The sequence below is a fragment of the Mycteria americana genome, unplaced genomic scaffold (assembly GCF_035582795.1).
Source record: "Mycteria americana isolate JAX WOST 10 ecotype Jacksonville Zoo and Gardens unplaced genomic scaffold, USCA_MyAme_1.0 Scaffold_115, whole genome shotgun sequence".
Taxonomy (NCBI): domain Eukaryota; kingdom Metazoa; phylum Chordata; class Aves; order Ciconiiformes; family Ciconiidae; genus Mycteria; species Mycteria americana.
In genome coordinates, this window is record NW_027445455.1 from 1,942 (window position 1) to 14,962 (window position 13,021).

The window sequence follows — 13,021 nt, forward strand, 5'->3', positions numbered from 1 at the left end:
GCTCTGATTATGCAAATGAGGCGCGTTCGTGGGCGTGGCCTGTTACGCAAAGCAGCTGCGCGTGGCTGTAATCGAGCGGCGTTATGCAAATGAGGCTGCTCCCTAGGGGCGTGGCCACGCAAATTAAAGACGAGCCCACAGACGGGGTGGAGTGGGGCCGGTTATGCAAATGAGATGCGGGAGAGGGGCGTGGCTATGCAAACGAGCGGGGAGCGACAGGCGAATGCCTGAGGGAGGGCGGGGCCGGATATGCAAATGAACAGAACGCCCAGGGCGGGGCGCGGGTATGCAGATGAGCGGGGGGCGGGGCCGGGCGGGCAAATCGGGGGGCGGGGGCGGGGCGCGCTATGTAAATGAAGCGGTCGCGCCGGGTTGGCGGCAAAGCTCGGCCCCGCCCCGCCCCGCCCCCGGCGTGGCGTCACTTCCGCCGCGCTGCCCGGAGGAAGATGTCGGGGCTGCGGGTGGAGCTGGGCCCCGCCAAGGAGCCGCTGGGGCTGGTGCGGGGCCTGCAGTGGGTGCGTGGCACTGGGGGCACTGGGAGGGACTGGGAGGGACTGGGGGGCGCTGGGAGGGGCTGGGGGAGGGGACTGGGGGGCACTGGGAGGGGCTGGGGGGGACTGGGAGGGGAGGGAAGGGCACTGGGAGGGGTTGGGGGGGGCTGAGAGGGACTGGGGGTTACTGGGGGAGGACTGGGAGGGACTGGGGGGTTACTGGGGGGGAACTGGGAGGGGAGGGGAGGGACGGGGGGGTTACTTGGAGGGACTGGGGGGGGACTGGGGGTTACTGGGAAGGTACTGGGGGTTACTGGGGGAGGACTGGGAGGATACTGGGGGAGGACTGGGAGGGTACTGGGGGTTACTGGGAGGGACTGGGGGGGGACTGGGAGGGTACTGGGGGCTTACTGGGGGAGGACTGGGAGGGTACTGGGAAGTGAGAGGAGGGGACTGGAGGGCACTGGGAGGGACTGGGGGTAACTGGGGGGGTGCTGGGGGTTACTGGGAGGTGAGGAGGGGACTGGAGCGTACTGGGAGGGTACTGGGGATTACTGGGAGGTGAGAGGAGGGGACTGGAGCGTACTGGGAGGGTACTGGGGATTACTGGGGGGGCACTGGGAATGCTGGGGGTGTTACAGGGAGCAGCTGGAGGGCACTGGGGGGTTACTGGGAGGCACTGGGGGGTTACTGGGAGGCACTGGGGGGTTACTGGGAGGCACTGGGAGCCTTCCTGAGACTGCCATGAAGTTGAAATTGAATTAAATTTCGATTTTTACAGTAAAAAAGGGAAAATTTGAAGTGAAAGGGGGGGAAATGAAATGAAAAATTTCAATGAAATTGGAAATTTGAGAGCGAAAATGAAATTTAAAAATTTAATGTAGGGAGCGAATTTCAGAAATTATAAATTAGAGTGAAAATAAAGCTGAAAATGGAATTTAAAAGCGAATAAAAACTTGAATATTAAAATTTTTAAAAGGTTTAAAAAGTAAAATTTAAATTATTTAAAATTGGTTTTAAAATAAATTGAATTAAATTCACCGAGGGCTCCGGGTGGGGTTGGCAGCTCTGGGCCTGGTTCTTTTCCCCCTCAATAATTCCAATTTTTTGGCTGTTTTGGGGTTTTTTGGGGGGGTTAATCTTTAATTTTTATTTTATTTCAGGAAAATCCCTTTTTTCCCTATTTTTTGGCAGCAGTTTCGATGTGAAAATTGACCTGAAAAAGAGAAATTTAACAATTTTAAAAGCCGCTTTTTGATTCTTCCCCCCCCCCCCCCCCAATTTTAAATTTTTGGCTGTTTTATGTGGGTTTTTTTTTGTCTCATAATTATTTTTATTTTTAGTTGGTGAAAATCCCATTTTTTTCTGTTTTTTTTCCAGCAGCTTAGATTTGAAAATTCAAATTAAATAGATAAATTTAAAAATTAAAATTAAAAAAGCCTGGTTTTGTTGCCCTCCCCCCCCAGTAATTCAAATTTTTGGGTGTTTTTTGGTGATTTTTTTTGGCTAACCGTTATTTTTTGTTTTATTGAGTGAAAATTGTGTGGTTTTCCTGTTTTTTTCCAGCAGTTTAGATTAGAAAATCCAGATTAAATAGATAAATATAAAAATTAAAATTTAACCCCCCCCATTTTTGGTGCTTTTCCCCCCAACAATTTCAATTTTTGGCTGGGTTTTGGTGGTTTTTTTGGCTAACCATTATTTTTTGTTTTATTTAGTGAAAACGTCTTTTTTCCTGTTTTTTTCCAGCAGCTTAGATCTGAAAATTCAAATTAGATAAATTCAAAAATTAAAATTAAAAAAGGTTGTGGTTTTTTTCCCCAGAATAATTCAAGTTTTGGGCTGGTTTTTGGTGGGTTTTTTGGCTAACCATTACTTTTAGTTTTAATTTGGTGAAAATCCCTTTTTTTTTTTTTCTTTTTATCAGCAGCTTAAATTTGAAAATGTAAAGAAAAATTTAAAAGTGAAAATTAACATTTAGTACTTTTTTGGCTGATAACGTTTTGGGGGTAGATTTTTAGATGAAAATGTGGGTTTTTTTCTGGTTGTTTTGCAGCAACTTAGTTTCAAAAATTTGAATTACAAAGATAAATTTAAAAACGAAAAGTAACATTTATTAGGTTTTTTGGTTAATAATGTTTTGGTATTTTTGGGGTGTAAATTCAATTTTTTTTGCAGCAGCAGCAGCAGCTTAATTTGAACATTTAAGTTAAACCACAAATTTAGAAATTAAAATTAAAATTTATTGCTTTTTTTTGTTAATAATTTGGTGATATTTTGTGGGTGAAAATCTCTTTTTTTTTTCCTGGTTTTTTTTTTCAGCAGGTTAGAATTAAAAATTTAAATAAAAAAGAAATTTAAAAAAGAAAATGATAATTTACTACTATTTTGGCTAATAATGTTTTAAGGATATTTTGGTGGTGAAAATCTCTTCTATTCCCTATTTTTTTGCAGGACCTTATATTTGGAAACTTAAATTAAAAAGATAAAAATTAAAATTTAGTGCTTTTTTGGTTAATAATTTGGTGGTATTTGGGGGGTGAAAATTGCGGGGGTTTTGTGGGTTTTTTTGCAGCTGGTTAGATTAGAAAATTTAAAATGAAAAGATAAATTTTAAAATGAAAATTGCCAATTATTAATTTTTTGGGTAATAATGGTTTGGGGATATTTTGGTAGTGAAAATCTCTTTTATTCCCTGTTATTTTGCAGGAGCTTAGATTTAAAAATTTTAATTAAAAACATAAATTCAAAAATTAAAGTTTACTGCTTTTTTTGGTTAATTTGGTGGTATTTTTTGGGTGAAAATCTCGGTTTTTTCTTGTTTTTCTGCATCACATTGGATTTAGAAGTTTAAATTAAAAAAATAAGTTTAAAAATGGAAATTATAATTTACTTTTTTTGGCTAATAGTGTTTCAGGGACATTTCGGGTTGAAAATCTTTTTTATTCCTTGTTTCTTTGCAGGAGATGAGATTTGAAAATTTAAATTAAAAAGATAAATTTAAAAGATAAAACTTATTGCTTTTTTGCCAAATAAAAGGCTTGGGGGTATTTTTGGGGTGAAAATTCCATTTTTCTTGTTTTTTCACAACAAGTTAGATTTAAAAATTTAAATTAAAAAGAAATTTAGAAATTAAAATTAAAATTCAGTGCTTTTTTGCCTAATAAAAGTTTCGCGGGTATTTTGGGGGTAAAAAGTCCATTTTTCTTGTTATTTCACACCAAGTTAGATTTGAAAATTTAAATTAAAAAGACAAAAAATTAAAATTAAAATTCCGTGCTTTTTTGCCTAATATAAGTTTGGGGGGGATTTTTTGGGTGAAAATGCCTTTTTTCTTGTTTTTTTCACAGCAGATTAAATTTGAAAATTTAAATTAAAAAGACAAATTTAGAAATTAAAATTAAAATTTCATGCTTTTTTGCCTAATATAAGTTTGGGGGGGACTTTTTGGGTGAAAATGCCTTTTTTTCTTGTTTTTTTCACAGCAAATTAAATTTGAAAATTTAAAAGGACAAACTTAGAAATTAAAATTAAAATTCATTGCTTTTTTGTGTAATATAAGCTTGGGGGGGATTTTTTGGGTGAAAATGCCTTTTTTCTTGTTTTTTTCACAGCAAATTAAATTTGAAAACTTAAATTAAAAGGACAAATTTAGAAATTAAAATTAAAATTCATTGCTTTTTTGCCTAATAAAAGTTTTGGGAGGGTTTTTTGGGTGAAAATCCCTTTTTTTTCCCCTTTTCCGGCAGTTTTTCTCCATTTTCGCCTTCGCCACCTGCGGGGGTTACAGCGGGGCCGTCTCCTTCCGGGTCAGCTGCAGGGGCCAATCCAACACCACCGTCACCGCCCCCTTCGCCTACCCCTTCCGGTGAGGCTCTCCCTTAATCCTTGATGCTGATTGGCTGGTGGGGCGTTGGGAGGGGCGGAGTGGGGGATTGAGCCCATTGGTGGGAAAGCGGCTGGGGGCGGAGCAGGGGGGGTGGGAAGAGTGGTGGAAATCCGGCAGGAGGGATGGGGTGGGTGGGAGGAGCCATCTGGTTGGCCAATCGGCTCTTGCGGGGGGGGATCTGGAGGGGCCAATGGGATCCCTTGAAGCGCCGAGTAGGGGGGAGAAGAGGCGGTAATGGCCAATCATGGGGTCGTACGGCCAGCCAATCAGCAGCTGCGGGACATAGTTGGTGGGAAACGGAGGTCAGGGAAGGGTTTGGAGATGGCTGAAGGTCCAAGAAGGTTCCTCAAACGTGGAGGGAGAACAAAAGAAGCAGCGGTTGGGTTTGAGAGCTGGAGGATTGGCCAATCAGAACCTGGAGAACATGGGTGGTGGAAGATGGAGATCTAGGAGGGGTTTGGAGATGGCTGAAGGTCCAAGAAGGTTCCTCAAACGTGGAGGGAGAACAAAAGAAGCAGCGGTTGGGTTTGAGAGCTGGGCGGTTGGCCAATCAGAACCTGGAGAACATGGGTGGTGGAAGATGGAGATCTAGGAGGGGTTTGGAGGTGGCTGAAGGTCCAAGAAGGTTCCTCAAACGTGGAGGGAGAACAAAAGAAGCAGTGGTTGGGTTTGAGAGCTGTGCGGTTGGCCAATCAGAACCTGGAGAACATGGGTGGTGGAAGATGGAGATCTAGGAGGGGTTTGGAGATGGCTGAAGGTCCAGGAGGAGACCAGAAGATCAAGCAGGTCCCTCAAAGGTGGAGGAGAAAGAAGAGAAGCAGTAGTCATCTTTAGAAGTGGTATGGATGGGTAACCAACATCAGGAGAACATGGGAGATGGAAATGGAGATCGAGGAAAGATTTGGAGGTGTCTGAAGGTCTAAGAGAGAGAAGAAGGTCCCTCAAAGACGGGTGGAGAGGAGAAGAGAAGTGGTAGTTGGGTTTGAGAGCTGTAGGGTTGGCCAACCAGCAACTGTAGGATGTGGCTGATGGACAACGGAGGTCTGGGAAGGGTTTGGAGATGGCTGAAGGTCCAAGGGGGGTCAAGGAGGTCTCTTCAAATGGTGGGACGTAGGAGAGAAGCAGTAGTTGGGTTTGAGAGCTGTAGGGTTGGCCAACCGGCAGCTGTAGGACATGGGTGGTGGAAAATAGAGGTCTGGGAAGGATTGGAGATAGCTGAAGGCCCAAGAGGGGTCAAGAAGGTCCCTCAAACGTGGAGGAGGAAGAGGAGAAGCAGCAGTTGGCTTTAAAAGCGGTATGGATGGGTAACCAGCATCTGGAGAACATGGGTGATGGAAATGGAGATCTAGGAAAGATTTGGAGGTGTCTGAAGGTCTAAGAGGGAGAAGAAGGTCCCTCAAAGACGGGTGGGGAGGAGAAAAGAAGCGGTAGTTGGGTTTGAGAGTTGTAGGGTTGGTCAACCAGCAGCTATAGGACGTAGGTGGTGGAAAATGGAGGTCTGGGAAGGGTTTGGAGACGGCTGAAGGTCCAGGAGGGGACAAAAAGATCAAGAAGGTCCCTCAAATGCGGAGGGAGAAGAGGAGAAGCAGTAGTTGGCTTTAAAAGCGGTTTGGATGGGTAACCAGCATCTGGAGAACATGGGTGATGGAAAATGGAGATCTAGGGAGGGTTTGGAGACGGCTGAAGGTCCAGGAGGGGTCAAGAAGGTCCCTCAAAGACGGGTGGGGAGGAGAAAAGTGGTAGTTGGGTTTGAGAGCTGTAGGGTTGGTCAACCAGCAGCTATAGGACGTGGGTGGTGGAAAATGGAGGTCTGGGAAGGGTTTGGAGACGGCTGAAGGTCCAGGAGGGGACAAAAAGATCAAGAAGGTCCCTCAAATGTGGAGGGAGAAGAGGACAAGCAGCAGTTGGCTTTAAAAGCGGTTTGGATGGGTAACCAGCATCTGGAGAACATGGGTGATGGAAAATGGAGATCTAGGGAGGGTTTGGAGATGGTTGAAGGTCCAAGAGGGGTCAAGAAGGTCCCTCAAACACGCCTGTAGAAGAGGCGAGAGGCTGTAGAGTTGGCCAAGCCAAGCATTTGGAGGTGTTTGAGGGACCTAGGAAGGGTTTGGGGCCTCTGGGGGGCACGGGTGGGAGAGGACCTCCTTCTCAGCCACCGTCCCGGCGTCCCCCAGGTTGAACCATGCCGCCTTCGCGCCCTCGTTGACCAACCTGTGCAACAACACGTGGCCGACGGACGTCTATCTGGTTGGTGACTTCTCCTCCTCGGCCCAGTTCTTCGTCACGGTGGCCGTCTTCGCCTTCCTCTACAGCATGGCCGCCCTCGCCCTCTACCTGGGCTACCTCCACCTCTACCGCGGGGCGGGTGGGAAGCTGCCCTTGGTGGTGAGTCCATCGTGGTCTTGTCTGTCCCTCCATCGTGGTCTTGTCTGTCCCATCCGTCATGGTCTTGTCTGTCCCGTCCATCATGGTCTCCTCCTTCCCTCCATCGTGGTCCCGTCCATCGTGGTCTCGTCTGTCCCATCCATCATGGTCTCCTCCTTCCGTCCATCGTGGTCCCGTCCATCGTGGTCTTGTCTATCCCTCCATCGTGGTCTTGTCTGTCCCGTCCGTCGTGGTCTCCTCCTTCCGTCCATCGTGGTCTTGTCCATCATGGTCTCGTCTGTCCCGTCCATCGTGGTCTCCTCCTTCCGTCCATCGTGATCCCGTCCATCGTGGTCTCGTCTGTCCCGTCCATCGTGGTCTCCTCCTTCTGTCCATTGTGGTCTTGTCCATTGTGGTCTCGTCTGTCCCTCCATCGTGGTCTTGTCTATCCCTCCATTGTGGTGTCCTCCTTCCGTCCATCGTGGTCTTGTCCATCGTGGTCTCGTCTATCCTGTCCATCGTGGTCTCCTCCTTCCATCCATCGTGGTCTCCTCCTTCCATCCATCGTGGTCTTGTCTATCCGTCCATCATGGTCTTGTTTATCCCGGTCTCCTCCTTCTGTCCATCGTGGTCTTGTCTGTCCCTCCATCGTGGTCTCCTCCTTCCATCCAGCGTGGTCTTGTCTATCCGTCCATCATGGTCTTGTTTATCCCGGTCTCCTTCCCTCCATCGTGGTCTTGTCTGTCCCTCCATCGTGTTCTCCTCCTTCCCTGCATTGTGGTCTTGTCCATCGTGGTCTCCACTGTCCCGTCCATCGTGGTCTCCTCCTTCCGTCCATTGTGGTCTTGTTTATCCCGGTCTCCTCCTTCCCTCCATCGTGGTCTTGTCTGTCCCTCCATCGTGGTCTTGGTCTTGTCTGTCCCTCCATCGTGGTCTTGGTCTTGTCTGTCCCTCCATCGTGGTCTTGGTCTTGTCTGTCCCTCCATCGTGGTCTTGGTCTTGTCTGTCCCTCCATCGTGGTCTTGGTCTTGTCTGTCCCTCCATCGTGGTCTTGTCTGTCCCTCCATCGTGGTCTTCTCCTTCTGTCCATTGTGGTCTTGTTTATCCTGGTGTCCTCCTTCCCTCCACCGTGGTCTGGTCTGTCCCATCCACCGTGGTCTCGTCTGTCCTGTCCATTGTGGTCTCCTTCCCTCCATCGTGGTCCCGTCCATCGTGGTCTCGTCTGTCCCATCCATCATGGTCTCCTCCTTCCGTCCATCGTGGTCCTGTCCATCGTGGTCTTGTCTATCCCTCCATCGTGGTCTTGTCTGTCCTGTCCGTCGTGGTCTCCTCCTTCCGTCCATCGTGGTCTTGTCCATCATGGTCTCGTCTGTCCCGTCCATCGTGGTCTCCTCCTTCCCTCCATCGTGGTCCCGTCCATCGTGGTCTCGTCTGTCCCGTCCATCATGGTCTTCTCCTTCCGTCCATCGTGGTCTTGTCCATTGTGGTCTCGTCTGTCCTGTCCATCGTGGTCTTGTCTGTCCCTCCATCGTGGTCTCTTCCTTCCATCCATCGTGGTCTTGTCTATCCGTCCATCATGGTCTTGTTTATCCCGGTCTCCTCCTTCTGTCCATCGTGGTCTTGTCTGTCCCTCCATCGTGGTCTCCTCCTTCCATCCAGCGTGGTCTTGTCTATCCGTCCATCATGGTCTTGTTTATCCCGGTCTCCTTCCCTCCATCGTGGTCTTGTCTGTCCCTCCATCGTGGTCTTGTCTGTCCCTCCATCGTGGTCTTCTCCTTCTGTCCATTGTGGTCTTGTTTATCCTGGTGTCCTCCTTCCCTCCACCATGGTCTGGTCTGTCCCATCCACCGTGGTCTCGTCTGTCCCGTCCATTGTGGTCTCCTTCCCTCCATCGTGGTCCCGTCCATCGTGGTCTCGTCTGTCCCATCCATCATGGTCTCCTCCTTCCGTCCATCGTGGTCCCGTCCATCGTGGTCTTGTCTATCCCTCCATCGTGGTCTCCTCCTTCCGTTCATTGTGGTCTTGTTTATCCCGGTCTCCTCCTTCCCTCCATCGTGGTCTTGTCTGTCCCTCCATCGTGGTCTTGTCTGTCCCTCCATCGTGGTCTTGTCTGTCCCTCCATCGTGGTCTCCTCCTTCCGTTCATTGTGGTCTTGTTTATCCCAGTGTCCTCCTTCCCTCCACCGTGGTCTCGTCTGTCCCGTCCATCGTGGTCTCCTCCTTCTGTCCATCGTGGTCTTGTCTATCCTGGTCTTGTCTATCCTGTCCATCGTGGTCTTGTCTGTCCCTCCATCGTGGTCTTGTCTGTCCCTCCATCGTGGTCTTGTCTGTCCCTCCATCGTGGTCTTGTCTGTCCCTCCATCGTGGTCTTGTCTGTCCCTCCATCGTGGTCTTCTCCCATCCATCGTGGTCTTGTCTATCCGTCCATCATGGTCTTGTTTATCCCAGTCTCCTTCCATCCATCGTAGTCTTGTCTGTCCCGTCCATTGTGGTCTTGTCTGTCCCTCCATCATGGTCTCCTCCTTCTGTCCATCGTGGTCTTGTCTATCCGTCCATTGTGGTCTCCTCCTTCTGTCCATCGTGGTCTTGTCTATCCCTCCATCGTGTTCTCCTCCTTCCCTCCATCGTGGTCCCGTCCATTGTGGTCTCCTCTGTCCCGTCCATCGTGGTCTTGTCTATCCCTCCATCGTGTTCTCCTTCCCTCCATCGTGGTCCCGTCCATCGTGGTCTTGTCTATCCCTCCATCGTGGTCTCCTCCTTCCGTCCATTGTGGTCTTGTTTATCCCGGTCTCCTCCTTCCCGCCACCGTGGTCTCGTCTGTCCCCCCCCACCGTGGTCTCGTCCTTCCCTCCATCGTGGTCTCGTCTATCCCATCCATCGCGGTCTTCTCTATTTCTCCATCCACCCATTTCCTGCCCCACGGTTGGCTGAAGACCACGTGGTTGACCTCAACTCCCATAACGGGTTGTAGCTTGTCTATGAGGTGGCCCCATTGCCTGGACTACAACTCCCATGAGCCTTTGGGCTCCTCACGCCATTGTGAGGCATCATGGGAGTTGTAGTCTTGCTCCTCCCCCCCATATGTGGGGCGAGGGACCCGTGGTGGGGGAGGAGGGGGCGTTTGGGGGGGCGGGGGGACATTTTGGGGGGTCAATAACCCCCCTCTGAACTTCTCTCCTGCTGCTGCTGTGGACAGGACACGGGGTAAGTGCCCCACCCCCTTTTTTGGGGGGCCTTATCACCGCCCCACACCCCTGATACCCCACTTTTTGCCCCAAATTATGTAGGGGAGGGAGGGGGGGAAAATTGGGGGGGGGACACAAGGAACAGCTCGGGACGTGGGTGCAAGAATTGGGGTTCATCTCCTCCCAGTATGGGCAGAGTGAGGTGGTGGGGCTTCCCAATCCCAAGATTTTGGGGTCCACTCCAGGTCTGTGTGACTTGGGGTCCACCACGATTGTCCTCTCCAGCCCCCAGATTTTGGGGTCCCCCCCCAGGTCTGTGGGACTTGGGGTCCACAACACTTTTCCTCTTCAGCCCCCAGGTTTTGGGGTTCTCCTCCCGGTCCTTGGGACTTGAGGTCCACCATGGTTGTCTTCTCCAGCCCCCATGTTTTGGGGTCCCCCCCAGGTTTCTGTGACTTGAGGTCCACCATGATTGTCCTCCCCAGCCCCCAGGTTTTGGGGTTCCCCCCAGGTTTGTGTGACTCGAGGTCCACCATGGTTGTCTTCTCTAACCCCCAGGTTTTGGGGTCTCCCCCCAGGTCTGTGTGATGTGAGGTCCACCATGGTTGTCTTCTCCAGCTCCCAGGTTTTGGGGTCCCCCCCAGGTCTGTGTAACTTGAGGTCCACCACGATTGTCCTCTCGAGCCCCCAGATTTTGGGGTCCCCCCCCCCCAGGTCTGTGGGACTTGGGGTCCACAACACTTTTCCTCTTCAGCCCCCAGGTTTTGGGGTTCTCCTCCCGGTCCTTGGGACTTGAGGTCCACCATGGTTGTCTTCTCCAGCTCCCAGGTTTTGGGGTCCCCCCCAGGTTTCTGTGACTCGAGGTCCACCATGGTTGTACTCTCTAACCCCCAGGTTTTGGGGTCCCCCCCAAGTCTGTGTGACTTGAGGTCCACCATGATTGTCCTCTCCAGCCCCCAGATTTTCGGGTCCCCCCCAGGTCTTTGTGACTTCAGGTCCACCATGATTGTCCTCTTCAGCCCCCAGGTTTTGGGGTCTTCTCCAGGTCTGTGTCATGTGAGGTCCACCATGATTGTCCTCTCCAGCCGCCAGGTTTTGGGGTCCCCCCCAGGTCTGTGTGACTTAAGGTCCACCATGGTTGTCTTCTCCAGCCCCCATGTTTTGGGGTCCCCCCCAGGTCTGTGTGACTTGAGGTCCACCATGATTGTCCTCTCCAGCCCCCAGGTTTTGGGGTCCCCCACAGGTCTCTGTGATGTGAGGTCCACCATGGTTGTCTTCTCCAGCTCCCAGGTTTTGGGGTCCCCCCCAGGTCTGTGTGACTTGAGGTCCACCATGATTGTTCTCTCCAGCCCCCAGGTTTTGGGGTCTTCTCCCGGTCCTTGGGACTTGAGGTCTACCATGGTTGTCTTCTCCAGCCCCCAGATTTTGGGGTCCCCCCCAGGTCTGCGTGACTTGGGGTCCACCATGGTTGTCCTCTCCAGCCTCCAGGTTTTGGGGTCTTCTCCAGGTCTGTGTCATGTGAGGTCCACCATGATTGTCCTCTCCAGCCGCCAGGTTTTGGGGTCCCTGCAGGTCCCATACCATGTCCCCCCAGCCCCTCCACTCATTTTTGGGGTCCTCCTAACCCCTTCCTGATGTCCCCCCCAGGACTTCTTGGCCACCGTGGCCTTCTCCTTCCTGTGGCTGGTGAGCTCCTCAGCGTGGGCCAAAGCCCTCACGGACGTGAAGACCTCAACGATGGCCCCCCTGCCCAACTGCCAGTCCCCCGCCGTGACCTGCTTCCCCGTGGGGGTCACCCCCATGGGGTCCCTCAACGTCTCTGTGGTGGGTCCCCGGGCTGGGGGAAACTGAGGCAGGGTTGGATGCTTGAGGGTGGTTGAGGAACCTCTTGAAGAAACCAAGATTCACCATGGCGTTGGTGGAGAGGGCAGAGAGATGAGTGGGGAAACTGAGGCAGGGCGGGCGGGGGGTGGTGGTGGTTGGAGACGTCAGGGAAACTGAGGCACGGTTGGGGTGCTCTTAACATCTTCTGTCCCACCACCCAGGTCTTCGGTTTCCTCAACCTGGTGCTCTGGGCCGGCAGCTCGTGGTTCGTCTACAAGGAGACCAACTTCCACCGCCCGACCCCGCCGCCCCCCGCCACTGCCCCCACCGCCGTGCCGGCCGCCATGTAACCCCCGCCACCCCCTCCCCGGCGCGGCTCTAGGGTGCGTCTCCCCCTTCGCCTTCCCAACCTCCTCGTCCCCACCACGTGGTGGTCACCGCCGCCATCTTGAGTCCTTCTCCAGGGAGATGCCACCAGATCCTTTTTTTTTTTTTTTTTTTTTTGGTTCGTTTGTTGGTTTTTTGGGTGGTGGTTTTTTTTTTTAGCATCGCTAAATTTCAAGCGTTTTGGGGTGTTTTGGGTGGGGTTTTATTTTTTTTTTTTATTTTTTTTTTTTAAAGCTTCTTTTCTTGCCGGAGGAGATGCGAGCCACCCGGTGGGAGGCGTCGGGAGGAAGAAGGTCAAAATGTTCCTCAGGGTGGGGTGGGTGCGGCCCGGCCGTGGCCACCACGTGGGTTGGGTGCCGGGTGGCAGAGCGGCGTCCGCCCTTTGGCACGGGCACGGCTGGGCGGCGTCGGTTTGGCCTCTTCCGGTTGGTTCCAGGCGCGGATCAGTCGTGGTTGGAGCAGGGTGAGGTGGGTACGTGGGAGATGAGGTCAGGTTGACCTTGACCGGTCTCAGCTGGGTTCTTCTCCCGCTTCTTGTGCTTGAGCTGCGTAGGGATTGGTCAAGTTGGTCTTGACTTGGCTTGAGCGTTGGTTGGCTTGGTCTTGTCTCATTGTCTTCTTGTAGATCTTTTTTGACCATCGGTGGTTGCTTGGTGGTCCAGACCTGGGGTTGGTGATCAGTGCTGGGGTTGGACAAGGCCTGGATTGGCCCGTTCCAATTTGTCCTGGGTAGGGATTGGTCGAGTTGGTTCTTGACTTGGCTTGACCATCGGTTGAGTTAGACCCAGGTTTGGCTTGGCTTCTTGTCTCATTGGCTTCTTGTAGACCTGGGTTGACCTTTGGTGGTTGCTTGGTCCAGACTTGGGATTGGTCATCGGTAGC

The 13,021-nt window shown here is 51.1% G+C and overlaps 1 protein-coding gene across 1 annotated transcript; it reads left to right on the forward strand.

Moving 5' to 3' along the window:
• Positions 1-404: 404 nt before the first annotated feature.
• On the forward strand, positions 405-12,229 carry LOC142403132 (synaptophysin-like protein 1). Its single transcript, XM_075489297.1, has 5 exons — positions 405-515; positions 4,241-4,359; positions 6,555-6,765; positions 11,576-11,752; positions 11,974-12,229. The coding sequence occupies exons 1-5, from the start codon at positions 447-449 to the stop codon at positions 12,100-12,102; spliced, it is 705 nt and encodes a 234-aa protein (XP_075345412.1). The 5' UTR covers positions 405-446; the 3' UTR covers positions 12,103-12,229.
• The last annotated feature ends 792 nt before the right edge of the window (positions 12,230-13,021 follow it).

Bases quoted from the DNA above. Each gene is read 5' to 3' on its own strand.
- LOC142403132 (XM_075489297.1), top strand. From the start codon at position 447: ATGTCGGGGCTGCGGGTGGAGCTGGGCCCCGCCAAGGAGCCGCTGGGG. The intron at 516-4,240 runs GTGCGTGGCACT...CTTTTCCGGCAG, and splicing joins TGGTGCGGGGCCTGCAGTGG to TTTTTCTCCATTTTCGCCTT. The intron at 4,360-6,554 runs GTGAGGCTCTCC...GGCGTCCCCCAG, and splicing joins CCCTTCGCCTACCCCTTCCG to GTTGAACCATGCCGCCTTCG.